This window comes from Penaeus japonicus, unplaced genomic scaffold (assembly GCF_977035675.1).
Source record: "Penaeus japonicus unplaced genomic scaffold, GWHDUDI00000001_assembly GWHDUDI00000021, whole genome shotgun sequence".
In the NCBI taxonomy this organism is placed as follows: domain Eukaryota; kingdom Metazoa; phylum Arthropoda; class Malacostraca; order Decapoda; family Penaeidae; genus Penaeus; species Penaeus japonicus.
In genome coordinates, this window is record NW_028234423.1 from 10,298,109 (window position 1) to 10,320,608 (window position 22,500).

At 44.7% G+C, this 22,500-nt stretch overlaps 2 protein-coding genes across 51 annotated transcripts in view; one reads left to right on the forward strand and one right to left on the reverse strand.

Moving 5' to 3' along the window:
- LOC147469443 (uncharacterized) overlaps window positions 1–4,864 on the forward strand; it is a gene marked incomplete at its 5' end in the record, with an annotated part of 5,137 nt that extends 273 nt beyond the window's left edge. The window contains 2 exons of the mRNA XM_086548566.1: window positions 3,337–3,410; window positions 4,813–4,864. Coding sequence (XP_086404692.1) covers window positions 3,337–3,410; window positions 4,813–4,864 — 126 coding nt within the window. The remainder of the gene's footprint in view (window positions 1–3,336; window positions 3,411–4,812) is intronic.
- Window positions 1–22,500, reverse strand: part of LOC122255487 (scribble planar cell polarity protein) — a 247,701-nt gene that overhangs the window by 142,864 nt on the left and 82,337 nt on the right. The gene's annotated exons all lie outside the window — the stretch shown is intronic.

Below are 22,500 nucleotides of genomic sequence, written 5' to 3' on the forward strand. Positions count from 1 at the left end.
GAGGGAGAGAGGGGGAGGTGAAAAAGAGAGGAAGAGAGGAAGAGATGAAGAGAGGAAGAGAGGAAGAGAGGAAGAGGGGAAGAGAGGAAGAGGGGAAGAGAGGAAGAGAGGAAGAAGGGAAGAGGGGAAGAGAGGAAGAGGGGAAGAGGGGAAGAGGGGAAGAGGGGAAGAGGGGAAGAGGGGAAGAGGGGAAGAGGGGAAGAGGGGAAGAGGGGAAGAGGGGAAGAGGGGAAGAGGGGAAGAGGGGAAGAGGGGAAGAGGGGAAGATGGAAAGAGGGGAAGAGGAGAAGATGGAAAGAGGGGAAGAGGAGAAGAGAGGAAAGGAAAGAGGGGAAAGAGGGGAAAGGGGAAGGAGGGGGAGAGGAGGAGAGAGAGAGAGGAGGGGAGAGAGAGGGGAGGAGAGAGAGAGGAGAGGAGAGAGAGAGAGAGGGAGGGGAAAAGGAGGGAGAGAGAGGCGAGAGAGAGCGAAAAGAGAGCAAAAGAGAGAGCGATGCGAGAAAGAGGAGAGAATGGGAGAGAATGGGGGGCCGGGCCCCAGGGCGGGGGAACGGGCGTACATCACAGTTCCCAACTAGGGGGGTTTTTGGAGGACCCCACGCATAACATAAATATCACACACACACCCCTCTCTCCTCTTCTCTCCTCTCTCTCTCTCCCTCTCCTCTCTCTTCTCTCTCTTCACCCCACCCACACCCACCCCCACCCACACACCCACACACACACCCACCCCCACACACACACACACCCCCCACACACCCACCCACACGCCAGGGCCACGACCTCACCGCACACTCACACGCCCCAAGACCGCCCCCAAAAAGCCCCCCAAACCCCCCGCACACAATAGCGCATTTCACAACCCGATGCGCCGCCCCAAAAACGCACCCCACAGACACGCCCGTCTTTCCCCTCGCTTTTGCAAGGGCCCTGGAATATCTATTCGCCCAAGGGTAGAAAACAGATCCGGGGGAAAAAACCCCCAACCCCAACCCTAACCCCTACCCCTACCCCTACCCCCTATTCCAACCTCTTATTCCCTCTATCCATACGCTACCCTACCCGATACCCCTACCCTCTCCATAGAGTGAGAGGAGAGAGAGATAAAGAAATGAGAGGGAGGTGGAATGGAGGGAGGGAGGAAAGGGGAGAGTGGGGAACGGAGGGGGAGAGTGGGGAAAGGTGGGGGAGAGAGGGGGGGGGAAGGGAAAGGGGAGGGGAGGGGGGGAAGGAAGAGGAGGGGAGGGGGGGGAAAAGGGGGGAGAGTAAAGGGCCCCGGGGCCGGGAAGGGGAAAGTGGAAAAAGAGAGGGAGGGAGGGGGGGAGGGAGGGAGGGGGGGGGAGGGGGGAGGAGAGGGGAGAGAGAAAAGAGAGGAGAGAAAAAGAAAGAGGGAGAGAGAAAAAAAGGAGAGGAGAAAAAAAAGGAGAGAGAAGAGAAGAGAGGATAAGGAAGAGAGAGGAGGGGGGGAAAGAGAGAGAGAGAGAAAAGAGAAAGGGGAGAGGGAGAAAGAAAAGGAGAAAGAGAGAGGAAAAGGAGGGGGGAAAAGAGAAAGAGAAAAGAGAGAGAGAAGGAAGAGAAGGAGAGAAGTGGAGATGAGAGAGAAGGGGGGAGAGAAGAGAGAGAGGGGAGAGAGAGAGGGGAGAAAGAGAGAGGAGAGAGAGAGAGAGAGGGGGGAAAAGATGGGGGGGGGTGAAGGGGGAAAGAAGAGAGAGAAAAAGGAGGGAGAAGAAAGAAAAAAGGAGAAAGAGATAAGAGGGGAGAGAGAAGGAGGGGAGAGAGAGAGGGAGAGAGAGAGAGAGAGAGAGAAAGCGAGAGAAAAAGGAGGAAAGAGGAGAGAGAGGAAAAGGGAGAGAAAAGAGAGAGGGGAAGAGAGAGAGAGAGGGGAGAGAGAGAGAAGGGGAGGAGAGAGAAAAGGGGGAGAGAGAGAGAGAAAAAAAGAGAGATGAAAAAATTAGGAGGGGGGGTTTTTAAAACCCGGAAAAAAAAAGGAAGATGAAAGAAAAACTTCTCGTCCTCCTCCCCTATTCTTTTTCCCCCCCCCTTTTCCCTATTCCCCCCCTTTCGCAATCCCCTCGCCCCAGTCCCGGGAAAAAAATAGGGATGGTCTCTCCCGCACTTTCACCCCATCGGAGGGAGTCATCTTGCGGGGTGGGAAAGGGGGAAGAAGAGGGGGGGGGGGGGGGGGGGGAGGGGGGGGAGGGGGGGGAATATTTTTGTATTATTTTTTGGTATATTTTTTTTTTGTATATATGTATTTTTATATATATATATATATATTAAAAAAAATTTTATAAAAATTTTTTCTTAAATTTTTTTCTGGTTTTTGTATAAAATAAAAAAAATAAAATAAAAAAAAAAAAAAAAAACACAATAAAAAAACATTTATATAAAATATATATAATATAATATATATATACATTCTATATACATTAGATACATATATATATATATATAATAAATTATATATATATTATATATATTTTTATATATATATATATATTATGAATATATTATATTTCACACATAAATATACATATATATAAAAAAAAAAAAAAAAACATATCATATATATATGATATATATACACACACACACACACACACGGCAAACACACATATATATATTACATTATTTCCATATATCATAATAAAAAATGTGTGTATGTATATATATCTTGTGTATATATATAAAAAATATATATATATATATATATATATATATATATATATATACTATAAAGAGAGAGAGAGAGCAGATGAGAGAGAGAGGAGAGGGGAGAGAGAGAGAGAGGAGAGAGAGGCGAGAGAGAGAAGAGAGAGAGAGAGCGAGAGAGAGAGAGGAACAGAGAGACGAGAAAGAGAGCAAGCGAGAAAACAGCTAGAGAGAAGAGAGAGAGGAGAGAGAGGAGCGAGCGAAGAGAGGAGAGGAAAGAGGAGAGAGAGAGCCGAGAGAGAGGAGAGAGAGAGAGAGAGATGAGAGATGGGAGGAGCAACGGGGGAAGAGAGAGAGAGAGAGAGACGAGGAGAGGAGAGAGAGAGAGCGAGAGAGGCGAGAGAGCGAGAGGGCGAAAGAGAGAGAGAGAGAGGAAGAGAGAGAGAGAGAGAGCGAGAAAGCCAGAGAAAGGGCGCCCCCCACCACCCCGCCCCCCCACCCACCCACCTCACCCACCCCCCCACCACCCCCACCACCGGAGGAGAGATGAGGAGAGAGAGAGAGAGAGAAGAAAGAGAGAACGAGAGAGAGAGAAGAGAGAGAGAGAAGAGAGAGAGAGAGAGAACACTCACGTGTACCACGATCGCGAGAGAGAGGAGAGAGAGAGAGAAATGGAGAGAGAGAGAGAGAGAGATGAGAGAGAGAGAGAGAGAGCAAGAGAGAGAGCAAGCGAGAGCGAGAGAGAAAGAAAAAAGAGAAAGGCTGAGAGGAGACGGAGAGAGAGAGAAGCGAACCGGTTGGAGACGAGAGAGAGAGTGCGAGATGTGGAGTGAGAGTGAGCGTGAGAGAGAGAGCGAGAGGAGAGAAAGAGGAAATAGAGAAGCGAGAGAGAATATGCCTGAGCGAGAGGGAGGGAGGGGGGGAGGAGGGCGGGGAGGGCGGGAGGGAGGAGTGAGAGAGCGAGAGAGGAGAGAGAGCGAGAGAGAGAGAGAGAGGGGGAGAGAGCGAGAGAGAGAGAGATAGAGAGAGAGGGGAAAGGGGGAGAGAGACAGAGAGAGAGAGAGAGGGGGAGAGAGATCGAGAGAGAGAGAGAGAGAGAGAGACAGAGAGAACGCGAGAGAAGGAGAGAGAGAGAGAGAGAGAGAGAGAGAGAGAAAGAGAGAGGAGACAAGAAAAGGAGAGCGAGAGAGAGAGAGAGAGAAGAGAGGAGAGAGAGACGGAGCACCGAGACGAGAGGAGAAGAGACGCCAGCGCCGGGGAGGAGAGACCGAGAGAAAGAGAGCCGAGAGGACAGAGAGAGCGGAGAGGCAGAGAGAAGAGAGAGAGAGAGCGACGAGAGAGACAGAGACAAGGAGAGAGGACAGAGCGAGATGAGAGAGAGTAGAGAGAGAGAGTGAGGAAGAGAGAGAGGAGACGAGAGGAGAGGAAGAGAGGAGAGGGAGGAGAGGAGTGAGAAGAGAGAGAGAGAGTGAGAGAAAGAGAGAGAGAGGGAGAGCGCGCGCGAGAGATATGGAAGAGTGTTGGAAGAAAATGAGGAAGCCAATACGCTACGGGTGGTATGGCCAGAGGGAGAGATATTGTAGACGCGATGGTAGCACCGAATGAGAGAGCGGAGTTGAGAGTGTGCGAGAACCGAAAGAAGAGCGAGAGTTGGAATGATGAGGTGTGAAGAGAAGACGAAGGCTATAGGAGGGGATGAAGGCAAATAAGAGGGGAGCGAGACCGAGTCGAGAGGTGGGAGCTTGGGCGCAGTGGAGGAGGATCGAGAGAGAGACTGAGAGAGTGAGAAAGAGAGCGGATAAGAGAAAGTGAGAGAGAGAGAGAGAGAGAGACGAGAGAGACGAGAGAGAGAGAGAGAGAGAGAGAGAGAGAGGGGGAGAGAGAGAGATATAGAAGAGAGAGAAGCGGAAAGAGAGAGAGAAGAGAGAGAGGAGAGAGAGAGAGAGATAACGAGAAGGGAGGCGAGACGAGAGACAGAGAGACAGAGGCACAGAGAGACAGAGAGACAGAGAGAGAGAGAGAACCGGAGAGAGAGCGAGATGAGAGAGATGGGTGAGACGAGAGAGATGAAGAGAGAGAGAGAGAGCGGCCCAGCTCCTGTAACGGAACGAACATCCTGTACGTTGAGAAGTAGCGAACCCCCCCCCTTCTAATCCTCTGAAGGCACCCCAAGGATCTCCGAAGGCACGAGCCCAGACCTATCCTCGAGACATGATCAGAGTTTCTATATATGCGATTTTCTGAAATATACCCAAAATATGATAATCTAACAATTCTTTATCGTTCAAAACATACGATTCAGTACGAGCGGGAAAACTAACAGCCACAACAAAAAAAAAGGGATATATATATATATCTATATAACTAATATTATATATATATATATATATCCAACTAAACTTATCTATATAAAAAATATAAATAACAAATAATGTCAATATACAAATATATTATACATATACCTATGAGAGTCCCTCTACGCCGTAAATATCACTATCTACTACATCTATCAATCAATCTAACAAACTGTCAATATATCTCTATATATATTATTATCTATTTTATTTTATATATATATATATATCCATATATATATTATCATATATATAATCCATATACTATATATATATAATATATATCCTATTATATATCCAAATATATATTCCATATCTATATATATATATATATATATATATATATATATATATATATCTCATATATACTATACAATCCGCATGTTCTACCCACCCAGGCCCTACCATTACACCACTCGCTACCCCGAACTATATATATATATCCATATATCCTTTTATATATAATATCCATATTATTAATTATATATATTTTTATATTTATATACATATATATATATCCACATATGATAGATCCATATTATAATATATATTCCTGATATTTATATATATATATATATATATATATATATTATATATTTATCCAAATATTATATATATATATATATCCATATAAGCTATATATATATATATCATATATATTATATATTTTTATATATATAGATAAATATATTATATATAGCCATATTTATATATAGATATCATATATCCATTATATATATATAAGATCCATATATATATATCTGACTTGATTAGTAGAATTTGACAAACATATATTACATCTCTGAGACGCATTCCATAGTCTCTCTCACCGACTCACATATTTTTCTATATATATATTATATACATTTATATAGATAGATTCATTATATTTTATATATATCCATATATATATATATATTATATATATAGTATATTTAGTTATAATATCAATATATATATATCATATCCATATATATATACATTTATCCATATTTATATAAAATATTTTATATACATATATATACAAATATATATACTTAAATATACATATATATTACTATATATACAGATAATATATACATATAAATATATCTATATATATATATATATATATATATCTATCCCATATGTATTATATTCATTATTTATTTTTATATATATAAAAATATATATATATATATATCCATATATATATTTTTATATATACATAATTATATATATTCTACATATATATATCCATATATATATATATATACCATATTTATATATATTACACTATATATAAATCATATAAATATATATACATTTCTTTATATATCCATATATATATATATATTATATCTATCTATACTTTATGTATCCATATTTATATATTAATTGATATTATATATATATTATGGATACATTGTATATATATTTTTTATATATATATATATATTCATATATATATATATATCTATATATATTATTATCTGGTACATATAATATATATATATATATATATATATTTCTATATATATATATATATATTAAATATTAAAAATATATATATATACCATAATATCTATGGCTGCATATATATGGATTATATAAAAATATATATAATATATATATATTTATAAAAAAATATTTATATATATATCCATATAAAGTATCAATATATATGTATCCTATATATGTTCATATATATGTATATTATATATAAAAATATATATATATATATATATAGATTATATATATAGTTAGTGTGTGTATATTATATAACTATTATATATATAGTATATATATATATACATTAATATATTAATTATAATAAATTATAAATAACATAATAACATTCTATACATATATATACATATATATGTATGTATATATGTATGTATATATGTATGTATGTATGTATGTATGTATGTATGTATTTATGTATGTGTATGTTTATGTATATGTGTATGTATATGTATGTATGCACGCACACACAGACACACAGACACACACACACACACACACACACACACACACACACACACACACACACACACACACACACACACACACACACAGGGAGACACTGCAGAGGGGAGGGGAGGGGGGGGGAGGGGAAGGGGGTTGGGGGCTGCGGGTGGGGTTAGTGGGGTGGGGGGGGTGGAGGGGCAAGGAAGCCCGAGAGCAGGAAGGAGGAGGAGCAGAAAGGGGAGGGAGGGGGAGGAGAAGCATGTAAGGGCGGGAGGGAGCGGAGGTATAGAAAGGAGATTGAGGGGAAGAGGAGTAGAGGCAGGAAGGGGTAGGGGGAAGACGAAAGGAAGAGAGAGAAAGGGGCAAGGCGTATAAGGCGATAGTGTCAAAAGGGGGGTTCCCCCGACAAGGCACGTCACGAATGGAGTAAAGGAGGAGAGCAGGGGGGGGGGGGAGGGGAGAGAATAAGGGAAGGAGGGGGGAAGGTGGTGGGGGAAGGGGGGGGGGGGGGGAGGAAAAGAAGGAGGAGGAAGAAAAGGAGGGGGAGGAGGAGGAGGGGGGGGAGGAGGGGGAGGAGGAGGAGGAGGAGGATTAGAAGAAGGAGAGAGAGAAGTAGGAGAAGAAGGAAGGCGGAGGCACGAGAGGAAAAAGTGATAAGGGCGGGGCACGAAAGAGAAAAGGGAGTAGGTCTGAGTCTGATGCGGAAAGGGGCAAGGGGGAAGGAGGGGGGGCGGGGTGAGAGAGGGTTGAGAACGGGTGCTCCCGCCCCGCGGAAGAACTATTGCTAGTTGTGAGCAATCAAGTTTTCACTACACGCTCTTCTCGTATCGATTAAAGGCCGCGAATCTGATGGAGAGGGAGGACGAGGAGGAGACTCGGGTGGAAGGGGGACACGGGAAGAGTGGGGGGGAGGGGGGTCGCAGAGTGCAACAGGCATCACTTCCTGACAAGAAGGAAGGGGAGGCGGATAGGAGAGTGGAAGGAGGGCGAAGACGAAAAAATGGACGAAAAGGAAGAGGAGGAGTTGACGCGGCGGAGGAGGAGGAGGAGGAGGCAGACAAAAGTGAAGCTGTAGGGAGGAGGCGAGGCGGATTAGTTGGGATGTTTATTCTGTAGCAAGAGTGAAGTTTCATCTGGGGGGCTATAGCCACAACCATTGTCGATGTTACCAGGAACATTACCGAAGAGAAGTGAAAAGAGACGCAGCAGGGGGGGGGGCGGATAGGTTACCTTTAATGGCGATAAGGAAAAGGGGGGGGATAGGGGTGGGGGGAGGGAGAGGGAAAGGGGGAGGGGTAGGGATAGGGGTAAGAGAAGAGATCGCGACAGGGGTAGGGATAGGGGTAAGGGTAGAGCTAGAGAAAGGGGTAGGGATAGGGGTAAGGGCAAGGATAGGGGTAAGGGTAGGGATAGGGTTAGGGGAAAAGTATGGGTGCAAGATTTTGGGGGGTAGGTGTGCTAGGCATAGGATAGGCTAGGATAGCGATCGAGATAGAGATAGACGATTAGGGGTTGGATAGGGAGGAGCCGTTGACGGTGCAGGTGAGAGGTGAAGGTGAGGTGAAGGTGAAGGTGGTGGTGGAGGTGCCGGATGCGTCGGTTGCAGACGTGGACGAGGCGACGAGGAGGAGGACGAGGAGGTGTTCTTGGGTAGGAGGCGGGAGGAGGAGGAGGAGGCGAAGGAGGAGAGGAGGAGGAAACAACGTGCAGAAGACTCGGGGTACAGGCCTGCCCGGTAGAGAGGGGGCGGGTAGGTAGGTGGGCGGGCCGGTCGCATGTAGAGCCGAGATGCGCGCCCGGGAAGACGCTCGCGGTTTACCCGGCCGCATTTCCTCGTGGGCCCACCGCCGCCCCCACCCCCCACCCAATCCCCCCTCCACCCCCCCCACCCCCCCACTACCCCACCCTCACCCCCAACCCCCCACCCCCAGCACCCAAAACCCACACCCCTCCCCAGACAACCCCCCGCAACAACCTCTAAAACTGGCTCAATTTATGGCCGGATCTGTCGTGAACAGCGTTCCTCAAAGCTGCCCCATTCATGGTGAGTGACGCAGGCTCCTGTTTGCGCGACGCGTTTTTCCACGCACATATTACGAGTAAAGAAACGTTCCCGGTTATCTTTTCGCAGGGCCCTGTACTTTGAAGCCCCGACTGTTTAAAACAGCTGATTCCATTTTTTAAATACTTTCTCGAGTCGACCTCGCTATGTATCAGTCGAGGCACACGAGGGGCGCCTCGGTCGACGGCGTCTACGGCGTCTGATCTCCTTCGTGTTCTAACCCATAATTCATTAATAACAGAAGATTACACTAACCCAGACGCACAGCAGTTACACTTGCCTGAGACTTTCTCTGTTACTTCCTATTCGTAATGTGTGTGTGTATGTGTGTGTGAGTGTGTGTGTGTCGTGTGTGTGATGTGTGTGTGTGGTGTGCATGTGTGTGTTTGTGTGTTTGGTGTGTGTGTGTGTGGTGTGTGTGGTGTGTGGTGTGTGTGTGTGTGAGTGTGTGCGTGTAGCGTGTGAGCGTGTGCGTGTGGTGTGCGAGTGCGAGTGGTGTGCGTGTGGCGTGGGTGTTGCGTGTGCGTGTGCATGTTGCATGTGCGCGCATAAGGTGCGTGATGCGTGTGCGTGAATTGTGTTGTGCGTGGGATTTTTGTATTTCTGTTAAAACAGACGTGTATATTAGCCGCGATTCATGGCATGTCGTCCACGTGGCACCGAAGGGCAGAGCAGGGGACAGGCGAGGAGGGCGAGGCGAGGGCGAGGGAGGGCGACGCCGGGCCCCCCCCGCTTAGGCTGCGACAGATCTCCTAACAACGGCATCAAGTGCGACGGGACGCGGCCTCATCAGCTGCCGCGGAAGGGGAACGGCTGGAAGAAGGTGGCAACGAGGAGAGAGGGAGGGTGGAGGGAGGGAGGGAGGGAGGGAGGGAGAGAGGGGGAGAGAGGAGAGAGCGAGAAGAGAGAGAGAGAAGAAAGAGAGAGAGAAAGAGAGAAAGAGATGTTAAAGATGAGAGCGAGAAGGGGAGGAGAGAGAGAGAGAGAGAGGGAGATGTGAGAGAGAGAGAGAGGAGATGAGAGAGAGAGAGAGGGAGAGAGAAGAGAGAAGGTTAGTCGGTGAGAGAGAGAGATGAGATGAGAGAGAGATTGAGATGAGATTTGAGAGAGAAGAGGAGAGAAAGAGATGTGTGATGAGAGAGGAGAGAACAATGAGATGAGAGTAGAGCTGAGAGAGAAGAAAGAGAAGGTGAGGGAGGAGGGAGAGGATGAGGAGAGACGAGAGATGAGATGAGAGGAGAGAGATTAGGATGAGAAGAGAGAGAGGAGAGAGAGAGTGGAGAAGGAGAGAGAGAGTTGAGAAGAAAGAATGGGAGAAGAGATGAACCGTTAGTGGAGCGAGAGAGAGCGGATGATGATTGAAATAAACGAGATGATTATGACGGAGAGAGAGCGATGAGAGATGAGAGATGAGAGAGAGTAGAAGGGAGAGAGAGAGGTATGAAAGGCAGAAAGAGGAAAGGCGAGAGAGAGAAAGAGTGAGATGAGATGAGAGCGAGAGAGAGAGAGTGTAAGGGAGGTGAGAGTGATAGTGAGAGTGCGACGAGATGAGAGAGAGAGAGAGGAAGAAGGAAAGAGAGAGAGAGAGAGAAAGGGAGGGAAGGGAGGGAGGGTATGGGAGGGGGGGGGATCGCGCGAGGGAGGGAGATGAGAGAGGAGAGAGAGAGCTAGAGGGAGAACGAGAGAGAGAGATGAGAGAGAGAAGAGAGAGAGAAGAGGGGATGGAGAGTAGTAGGAGAGAGGAGTTGGAGAGGATTGCGGTAGAGAGAGCACGAGAGAGAAGAAAGGGATAGAGAGGTGAGAGCAGAGATCCGAGAAGACCTGAAGCGGACAGAGAGAAGAGAGAGAAGAGAAGGAGGAAGAGAAAGAGAGAGAGAGATGAGGAGACAGGGTGCAGAGAGAGAGATGAGATTGAGGTATGGTAGAGATGAGAGAATGTAGAGAGAGATGAGAGAGAAGAGAGAGAGCAAAGAGAAAGTGAGAAGAGAAGGAGATGAGAGAGTTAGAGAGAGAGAAGAGAGGAGAGAGAAGAGAAGGAGTGTCAGAGAGAAAGAGAGGGGAAAGAGAGACAGAGTTGACAGAGAGACAGAGAGGAAGGTGACATGAGAGATGAGAGGGGTGAGAACAGGAGACAGAGAGAGAGAGACGAGAGAGAGTAGACAGAGAAAGGGAGAGAGACAGAGAGAGAGAGGAGAGTGTGAGTGATGAGAATGAGAGGAGGAGAGATATGAGAGGAGATGTGAGGAGAGGAGATGAGAGAGAGGAGAGACTGAGAGAGGATGATGAGAGAAGAAGAGAGAGGAGAGACGAGATTAAGGAGAGAGAGAGAGAGAAGAGAGGAATAAGAGAGAAAGAGGGAGAGAGAGAAGAGAGAGATGGGAGGAAGAGAGAGTCGAGAGAGAGATGAGAGAACAGAGAGATGGTGAGAGAGAGATGAGACAGAGAGAGTAGGGTGAGGGTAAGATGAGAGAGAACGAGGAGTAGAGAGAGAGAGATGAGAGATGAGAGTAGAGAGAAAGAGAAGGTGGAAGAGTAGACAGAGAGACAGAGTGACAGAGAGACAGAGAGCCAGCCAGAGAGACAAGAGAGAGAGAGAAGATTGAGAGAAGAGAGAGAGTAAGAGATTGATGAGGAGAGATTGAAGAGGATGAGAGAGAGCGAGAGAGAGACCCAGCCTCCTCGTAACGGAACGTTACGTTGAGGAAGTTGAGACCACCGCCCCCCTTCTTATAACCTACGGAAGGAACCCAAGGATCTCCGAAGGAAAGAGCAAGAATATATCGATATATATATATATTGCATCTATCCATATATATATTATATATATATATACTATATATATATATATATATATGTATCCATATATATCGGATTAAATATCATTCGATATCATTGTACTAGAGGTATATACTATAAGAAAATACTTAATATTTAGTTATTAATATATTATATATTATATATAGATATATCTATATATTATATATATATATAAATACATATATATATAAATATATAGTATTAACAGTGATATGATGTATATATATATAAATTTATATTAATATTATGTATCCATATTATATATATATATATATAGTATCTATATACTATATATATATATATTATATATTCATATATATCTATATATCTTCTATATATATTCATATCATATATATCTAGTAACTCTATATATATATATAAATATATATAAAAAATTAATTATATATATATATCTCATATATATATGTAATCCATATATATGGATATATATATTTATCATATATAAATTATAAATATATATGATCTCCAGTATGTATTATATATATATATATATATATTTTAAATATATATATATATATATCCAGTATATATATACATACATATGGATATATATCAGTATATATAGTATATATATATTATATATATATCATGTTTATATATCTATATATTCCATATATATATATATATATTAATATATATAATATATATATGTGTGTGTGTGTAGTATTAATCAGTGTGTGGTGTGAGTGTGTGTTGTGATATGCGTGTATTGTGTTGTACTGTGTAATATACATGTGTCTGTATATGTATATGTATATGTATATATATGTAGTATTATATATGTGTGTCATATATATATAATATATATATCATATTATGATATATATATTTATATATACCATAATTAATATATATATTTGTGTACGGGTATATATTATATATTTATATAAATATATCCATATATATATATATAGTAAATTATCCCATATTAATGTATATTTACAAAATATATCCATATAAAATATATCCATATATATAATATATATCATGTATATTTAAACATATATATATATCGATATATACAAAAGATATATATATATATATATACATATATATATTTATAAAAAAATAAAATATCTATATATATACAAATATCCATATTGTTATATAATATATATATATAGTATATTATATATGATATTATACATAATATAGTATATATATACATATATATATCCTATATCATATAATATATATATATTATAGATATATTTATATATATATGATATATATATATATCATATATATACATATATATATATATATATATATATAATACATATATACATTATATATACAAAATATATATAGATTAGTTAATATATATACATATATATTCCTATATTTTATATATATATATATATATATATATATATTATTATATATGATATCAATTATATGATATATATATATATATATATATATATAGTAATATTTATATATATAATAAGCATATATATATCTAAATGGTATATATATATATAACAATTTATATGATATATTATACCATATATATTATATCCATATATATATTAATATATATATATATATATCAAATGTATATATAGTATATTAATATATATATATATACATTGTATCCATTCTATATATATTATATATTATTATATATATATATGGGCAATACATAATATATATATATATATGGATATATATATATATACATCGTTATAGTATATATACTATTATATATATTCAAATATATATATATATATATAAATATATATATATTATTTAATCAACTATATATATATACGCTTATAATATCTGGATACATATTATATGGATTATACTAAAATCATATATTTATATATACAAATATGGATTAGTATATATATAGTATTATATATATATATATTACATAGTATCATATACACATAGTTTATACATATATACATGTATCCATATATATGTATCCATAATGTATGAGTCGCTATATATGTATGTGTATGCGAACTCATATAATATATATATATATATATATATATTAAAATATGTATATATATATGTGTGTGTGTGTATTATATATTAATAGAATCATGTATATGTGTATATATATATATAAATATATAGTCATACTAATATATATACATAATATAAATACATATATCTATATACACTATATATACTATACATATAGTATGTTTATGTATATATGTATGTTAATATGTATGTATGTATTGTATGTATGTACCCCCCCACATTTTATTCTATGTATTTATGTATGTGTATGTTTATGTTATATGTGTATGTATATGTATGTATGCAAGCACACACAGGACCACAGGGACACACCGCACACACAGCCACCAGACACAACACACACACACACACACACACACACAGTGTGTACACACACACACACACACACACACACAGGAGGACACAGTACAGAGGGGTTGGAGAAGGGGATGGGGGTGGGGTTAGGGGTGTTGGTGGGGTGGGGTGGTGGTGGGGTGGGGGGGGTGGGGCAAGGGAAAAAGAACGAAGTGGGGTGGTGGTGGGGTGGGGTGGGGTATAGAAGGGGTGGGGGTATTGGGGTCTGGTATTGCGTAGGGGGAGGGGATGTTTAGGATAGTTGAGGTAAATATTAAACAAGGGAAGAACGAAGTGCAGGAAGGAGGAGGAGCAGGAAGGGGAGGGAGGAGGAGGAGAAGCATGTAAGGGAGGGAGGGAGAGGAGGTATAGAAAGGAGATTGAGGAGGAAGAGCAGTTGGAGCAGGAAGGGGAGGGGGGAGAAGAAAAAGGAAGAGAGAGCAAGGCAAGGCGATAAAGGCGATAGTGTCAAGCCCCGACAAGGCACGTCACGAATGGAGTAAAGGAGGAGAGCAGGAGGGGGGGGGGGGGGGAGGGGAGAGAATAAGGGAAGGATGGTGGATGGTGGTGGGGGAAGGGGGGGGAGGGGAGGAGGAAAAGAAGGAGGAGGAAGAAAAGGAGGAGGAGGAGGAGGAGGAGGAGGAGGAGGAGGAGGAGGAGGAGGAGGAGGATTAGAAGAAGGAGAGAGAGAAGTAGGAGAAGAAGGAGGAGAAAAGAGAGGAAAATGTGAATAAGGAGGAGGAACAGAAAGAGAAAAGGGAGGAGGTATGAGTATGATGCGGAAGGGCAAGGGGAGAAGGAGGGGGGGAGGGGGGCAGAGAGGGTGAGACGGGGGAAAGCAAGAGGTAGAACTATGCTAGTTGTGAGCAATCAAGTTTTCACTACACGCTCTTCTCGTATCGATTAAAGGCCGCGAATCTGATGGAGAGGGAGGACGAGGAGGAGACTCGGGTGGAGGGGGGACACGGGAAGAGTGGGGGGGAGGGGGGTCGCAGAGTGCAACAGGCATCACTTCCTGACAAGAAGGAAGGGGAGGCGGATAGGAGAGTGGAAGGAGGGCGAAGACGAAAAAATGGACGAAAAGGAAGAGGAGGAGGTTGAAGCGGAGGAGGAGGAGGAGGAGGAGGAGGACTAATGTGAAGATGAGGGGATGAGGAGAGGAGGACCAGTAGTTAGGGATGTCTTATTCTTGTAGCAAGAGTAGTCTTCATACCCTGGGGGAATTAGCCACAACCATTGTCGTTGTTTACAGGAACATTAAAAGAAGAGAAGGATGAAAAGAGAAGCAGCAGGGGGGGGGAGGATAGGTATAACTGTATATGGAGATAAGGAAAAGGATAGGGATAGGAGTAGGGGTAGGGATAGGGATAGGGGTAGGGGTAGGGATAGGGGTAAGGGTAGAGATAGAGACAGGGGTAGGGATAGGGGTAAGGGTAGAGATAGAGAAAGGGGTAGGGATAGGGGTAAGGGTAGGGATAGGGGTAAGAATAGGGATAGGGGTAGGGGAAAGATAGGTGCAGATGTTGGGGTAGGTGTTGATAGGCATAGGCATAGGCATAGGCATAGAGATAGAGATAGAGATAGAGATAGGGGTTGGATATGGGTGGAGAAGGTGAAGGTGAAGGTGAAGGTGAAGGTGAAGGTGAAGGTGAAGGTGGTGGTGGAGGAGAAGGTGGAGGAGGTGCAGGACGAGGAGGACGAGGAGGACGAGGAGGAGGAGGAGAAGGACGAGGAGGAGGAGGAGGAGGAGGAGGAGGAGGAGGAGGAGGAGGAGGAGGAGGAATAACGGAGAAGACTCGGGGGAAAGACGAAACGGTAGACGAGGGGGCGGCGTAGGTAGCGTGGGCGGGACGGGCGCATCGCCGAGCGAGAGGAGCGCCCCTGATGCTCGAGAGCGGAGGGTCAACGGCGGCTGCGGCGGCGGCGAGGGCATCGGCTGCGGCAGGTGGCTTGTTTTTGCCGCGGCAACCTTGGTCGCCGCCAGCTGGCTCCCCTTTGGCGCTCGCGCTTTTTCCACGCACATACTTACGAGTCTTTGTTTAAGCAGACACAGGTTATCTTTTCGCAGGGCCCTGTACTTGGAGCCCCGACTGTTTTTACAGCTGATTCCATCTTTAAATACTCTCTCGAGTCGACCTTCCTCAGTCGAGGCACACGAGGGGCGCCCTCGGTCGACGGCGTCTACGGCGTCTGATCTCTTCGCTGTTCTAACCCCAAATTAATTAATAACCCAGTCAGATTAACACTAACCCAGACGCACAGCAGCTACTCTTGCCTGAGCCTTTCTCTGTTCTTCCCTATTCGTAATGTGTGTGTGTATGTGTGTGTGTGTGTGTGTGTGTGTGTGTGTGTGTGTGTGTGTGTGTGTGTGTGTGTGTGTGTGTGTGTGTGTGTGTGTGTGTGTGTGTGTGTGTGTGTGTGTGTGTGTGTGTGTGTGTGTGTGTGGGGGTGTGCGTGTGCGTGTGCGTGTGCGTGTGCGTGTGCGTGTGCGTGTGCGTGTGCGTGTGCGTGTGCGTGTGCGTGTGCGTGTGCATGTGCGCGCATAAGTGTGCGTGATGCGTGTGCGTGTATGTGTGTGCCCGTGCGTGTATTGTATTTATGTAAAACAGAAGTGTATATCTAGCCTCGATTCATGGATGTTCGTCCACCTGCACCGAAGGGGAGGCAGGGAAGGCGAAGGAGGGCGAGGGAGGGCGAGGGAGGGCGACGCAGGGCCAGCGTGAGGCGCGACCAGATCTCCCTAACAACGGCATCCAAGTGCGACCGGGACGCGGCCTCTTCAGCTGCCGCGGAAGGGGACGGGCGGAAGGAAGGTGGCAACGAGGAGAGAGGGAGGGAGGGAGGGAGGGAGGGAGGGAGGGAGGGAGAGAGGGAGAGAGAGAGAGAGAGAGAGAGAGAGAGAGAGAGAGAGAGAGAGAGAGGCCGCGCTTGAGGAGAGGAGAGAGAGATTATAGAGAAAGAGAGATGAGGAGAGGAGGGAGTGGAGAGAGAGAGAGAGGTGTAAGAGAGAGAGAGAGAGAGAGAGGTAATTTATAAGAGGAGAGAGAGAGAGAGAGATGAGAGAGAATAGAGAGAGAGAGAGAAGAGAGAGAGAGAGGAGAAGAGAGGAGAGAGAGAGGAGATGAGAGAGAGAGAGATGACTAGACGAGAGAGGATGGAAGAGAGAGAGAGAGATGAGAGAGAGGTTATAAGAGAAGGAGAAGAGGAGAGAGAGAGAGAGAGAGAGAGAGAAGAGAGAGAGGTTAAAAGAGAAGGCGGAGAGAGAGAGAGGAGGGTTAAGATGAGAGAGAGAGAGAGAGAGAGAGGAGAGAGATGAGAGAGAGAGCGCGGCGAGAGAGAGAGAGGTTAATTAAGAGACGCCCGATGAGAGAGGAGAGAGAGAGAGGAGGAGAGAGCGACGAGGAGAAGAGAGAGAGGTAAGAGAGAGAGAGGTAAGAGAGAGAGAGAGGTAAGAGAGAGAGACTTTTGAGAGAGGTTTTTTTATAAGAGGAGGTTTCTTGAGAGGAGAGAGAGGAGAGAGTGAGAGGTAAGAGGAGAGAGAGGAGATGAGTGAGAGAGAGAGCACCTACGAGAGAGAGAGAGAGAGAGGAGAGATCCGAGACCGAACCGCGTGTCGAGGTGTCTCGAGAGAGAGCGCAAGAGTGCAAGAGAGAAGGCACTGGGGATGAGAGAGAGAGAGAGGAGAGATTTGCTGAGAGAGAGAGAGAGAGAGGAGAGAGAGAGAGAGGAGAGAGAGAGCACGACGAGAGGACGAATGTAAGAGGAGCACGTGAGAGAGGGCAAGAGCTCGAGGAGAGGAGAGCTAGCAGCCGACCGCTAGAGAGGAGAGAGAGAGGATTTTTGAGAGAGAGCAGGAGGAGAGCGATGAGAGAGAGGGTAGAGAGAGAAGGAGAGGAGAGAGAGGGAGAGAGAGAGAGAGCGGAGAGTGAGAGAGAGGTTTGGTTTGTTAAGTAAGAGAGAGAGAGAGGTAATGAGAGAGAGAGAGAGGAGAGAGAGAGAGATGAGAAGAGGTTATATTTATTAAGGAGAGAGAGAGAGGAGAGGAGAGAGAGAGAGGAGAGAGGAGAGAGAGGGTCTGAGAGAGATCGACCGTAGGAGAAAGAGATGAGAGGAGAGAGAGAGAGAGAGAGAGAGAGAGAGAGAGGAGAGGCGAGATAGAGAGAGAGAGAGGAGAGAGGAGAGAGAGAGAGAGAGAGAGGTACGAGAGAGAGAGAGAGAGAGAGGTAAGAGAGAGAGAGAGAGAGGTAAGAGAGAGAGAGAGAGAGGTAAGAGAGAGAGAGAGAGAGAGAGAGAGAGAGAGAGAGAGAGAGAGAGAGAGAGAGAGAGAGAGAGAGAGAGAGAGAGAGAGAGAGAGAGAGAGAGAGAGAGAGAGAAGAGAGAGAGAGAGAGAGAGAGAGAGAGAGAGAGAGAGAGAGAGAGAGAGAGAGAGGTAAGAGAGAGAGAGAGAGAGAGAGAGAGAGAGGTAAGAGAGAGAGAGAGAGAGAGGTAAGAGACAGGAGAGAGATGAAATGAGATGAGATTGAGGAGAGTAGACAGGAGAGAAAAGAGATAAGAGAGGAAGAACAGAGAGAAAGGAGAGAGAGGAGAGAGAGAAAACAGAGGAAAAGCAAGAAATCGATAAAAGGAGCGAACTCGGGGATCTCCTTTCCGGCCAATCGGTGGCGGTCGCAACAGAGGAAGGAAGAGAGAGGGGGCGGATTAGGAAAGAGGGGGGGTGGGGGGAAGAGGGTGGATAGATATTGGGAATGGAGGAAGACGAAGGGAGAAAATAACAAAAAACATTGGGCAAGACGATGTCATCTAAGAGAGAGGAATAAGAGAGACGATAAGTGTGAGGAATAAGAGGCAAAAAAGAGGTCCGTGTTCCTAGGGTCGACAAGACTCACATTTTACGCGGCGCTCCTTCGCTTCCGCACGCGCACTCACCTGGAAAATAAATGCAACTGTTAAAACACAGGAAAAAGGTTGACTGTAAGAGAGAGAGAGCGTGTGTTTCTAAGATATGTATGTATGTATGTATGTATGTATGTATGTATGTATGTATGTATGCATATATTTATGTATATATGTATGTATGTATGTAAATATGTATGTATGCATATATGTATGTATGTATGTATGTATGTATGTAGGTAGGTATGTATGTATGCATATATTTATGTATATATGTATACATGTATGTAAATATGTATGTATGCATATATGTATGTATGTATGTATGTATGTATGTATGTATGTATGTAGGTATGTATGCATGTATACATGTAGGTAGGTAGGGTATGTATGTGTATGTACGCGTGTTCGTAATTATTTATGTAGTATATATGTATGTACTATATCTATACACGCATGTATGTATTACGTATGTAGGCATGCATGCCTCTCCATCAGCCTCCCTTCTCCCTCCCACCAAACGAGACCGCTCTGGCGGAATAAAGATCATCTTAAAGACGACCATCATACGAGCAAACAGGCAAAGCAAAAACGGAAGAAAAAACAAAGCCAAAGAGCCGTCTTGTGCGATTAGCAGCGCCCGCATCCGCCTTATCACTTCCTTCCTCCAGATGCCACGATAGGCCTAGTGCCAGGCCAGCCCCGCTAGAAGGGCGTCCCGGCACCATGAGAGGTTTGAGTCACTCCCATGCTTCTCTCTCGCTTTCAGTTCTTACTTAATTCGCTTCATTTCATTTTCGCATCATCTCTCTTCTGTATCTCCCTTTGCTTCCTCTCTTTAACATGTATCTCTCGTTTTCTCTTCTTTGTTTTCCTTTTCTTTCTCCTTCTTACTCCCTTGACCGAGTTTCTCCCCTTCGTCCACCAGGTCTGACTCCTCGGCCGCGCCTCCTCCACCGCCTCCGCCAGATGTTTCGTGCGAGCCCGCCCTGGCCCGCCCAGACGCAAGAGCAGGAGACCGTGCTTCCGAAGCAGACCTGTTGCCCTACATCGCCCTGCCTTCGAGCCGCTTTGAGCCTGCGTGCTTGAGCGGTGATTCACTCCAGAGCCAAGTCGATTAAAAAAGATCAAAACCAAAAGAAATCGTGCCTGTGCACACCACTGGGGAGAATATATTAATAAAGAGATGAAAGAGTACAATGGGGAAGGTAAAAGCCAAATACAGAAGGGAGAGAGTGGGAGGAAGGAAGGGAGGAAGGGAGGGGAGCGAGGGTAGATAGGGGGAGAGAGAGAGAGAGAGAGAGAGAGAGAGAGAGAGAGAGAGAGAGAGAGAGAGAGAGAGAGAGAGAGAGAGAGAGAGAGAGAGAGAGAGAGAGAGAGAGAGAGAGAGAGAGAGAGAGAGAGAGAGAGGAGGAGAGGGAGAGAGAGAGAGAGGAGAGAGAGAGAGAGAGGAGAGAGAGAGAGAGGAGAGAGAGGAGAGAGAGAGAGAGAGGAGAGAGAGGAAAGAGAGAGAGAGAGAGAGAGAGAGAAAGAGAGAGAGAGAGAAGAGAGAGGGAGAGAGAGAGAAAGAGAAGAGAGAGAGGAGAGAGAGAGAGAGAGAGAGAGAGAGAAAAAGAGAGAGAAGAGGAGGAAGGGAAAGAAGAAGAGAGAGCGAAGAGGAGGAAAGAGAGAAAGAGAGAGAGAGAGAGAGAGAGAGAGAGAGAGAGAGAGAGAAGAGGAAAAGAGAGAGAGAGAGAAGAGTCCTGAGAGAGAGAGAGAGAGAGAGAGAGAGAGAGAGAGAGAAGAGAGAGAGGAGAGGGAAGAGAGAAGAGAGAAAAGAGAAGAGAGAAGAGAGGAGAGAGAGAGAGAGAGAGAGAGAGAGAGAGAGAGAGAGAGAGAGAGAGAGAGAGAGAGAGAGAGAGAGAGAGAGAGAGAGAGAGAGAGAGAGAGAAGAGAGAGAGAGAGAGAGAGAGAGAAGGAGAGAGAGAGAGAGAACGTGAGAGAGAGAGAGAGAGAGAGAGAGAGAGAGAGAGAGAGAGAGAGAGAGAGAGAGAGAGAGAGAGAGAGAGAGAGAGAGAAAGAGAGAGAGAGAGAGAGATCTGGTAAGATTTAGTTTGTGATTATATACATACAATAGTCCACTATATTGTAATTGATCCGTGTCCTGTCAGCAGGCTTGCGAAGGACGACGGAGGAGCCTTATGCTGCAACATGTTTGCAAGCAACACCTTTCAATAAAGTAGGAGGTGAACTAACACATTAAGAATGGCCTGAAGCAGGTATCTAGATGCGATATTACATCTTGGGTTTTTTTTAATATTTTTCTCTCTTGTTATATCACTATTTTAACAGCACACTGCCCCGACACATGTCTGTCTATCTGTCCATCTCTCCTTCAATCCTTCATTCCCCCTAATCCGCTATGATAGTTTTCCTCCTTAACGCCCATTCTCCTTTCCTTCTTCCTCTCCTCTTCTCTCTCAGATATTTTGCACACACGACCCCCACCCCATCCCCACCCCGAACGCCACCGCCATCGCCGAGGCTTGAGCGAGCGGGCACGGTGCCAACGCGGAGCCGTAGGTGTGTCATGGACCTTGGGAACACCTTGAAAATCACACTTAGCGACCTTACCGACGCCGCCACGCCCACCCTCCGCACGGCAGACTCGGTCAAGTCAAGTAAATCGCTTTGTCTAGTCCCTTGGCCCCCTGCTGCCTCCCTCCTTTATCGGCCTGCGTTGATGCCCCCCTCTTTCCCCTATGCCCGTCAAGTCTCTGCATGCCATTTTACATAGCTGGTGGAAAAGGGGATGGAAATATATGCCCTTTTTGTAACTGGTGTGCACAAATAGCAGAGGATAGAGGGCGAGCTGGGGGAGAGAAAAGGGGAGTGGAAGGGAGGGAGGGAGGGAGGGAGGGAGGGGGGAGGGAGGGGGAGGAAGGGAGGGGGAGGAAGGGAGGGAAGGAAGGATGGTGGGAGAGGGGAGAGAGACAGGGAGGGAGAGGGAGAGGGAGATAGAGAGGGAAGGGGAGAAGGAAGGAAGGAAGGAAGGAAGGAAGGAAGGAAGGAAGGAAGTGAGGGAGGGCGGAAAGGAGTGAGAGTAGTAGAGGGGAGGGAAAGAGAGGGATACGGAGACGGAGAGGGAGTGGGAGGGGGAGAGGGAAGGGGAGTAGAAGGGAGTGGAAGGAAGAGAGATAGAGTGAAAAGAGAGAGAGAGAGAGAGCATGACCATCCAAATCTGGCGACCACCTCGGGGGAGGGAGGGGCGGGTTGTGGGAAGTGCGGTTCATCTTCCCTTGTTATTTGCTGCCGCGTGTCTCTCGGCCTTTCCAATCCCACCATTTCAAGCGAGATCTCTTCGCTTTCTCTCTCGTCTGCCATTCTCCTCGGATTCTGTTTGGGTCTTGCTCTCTTATTTCCTATTTTTCTTGTCTC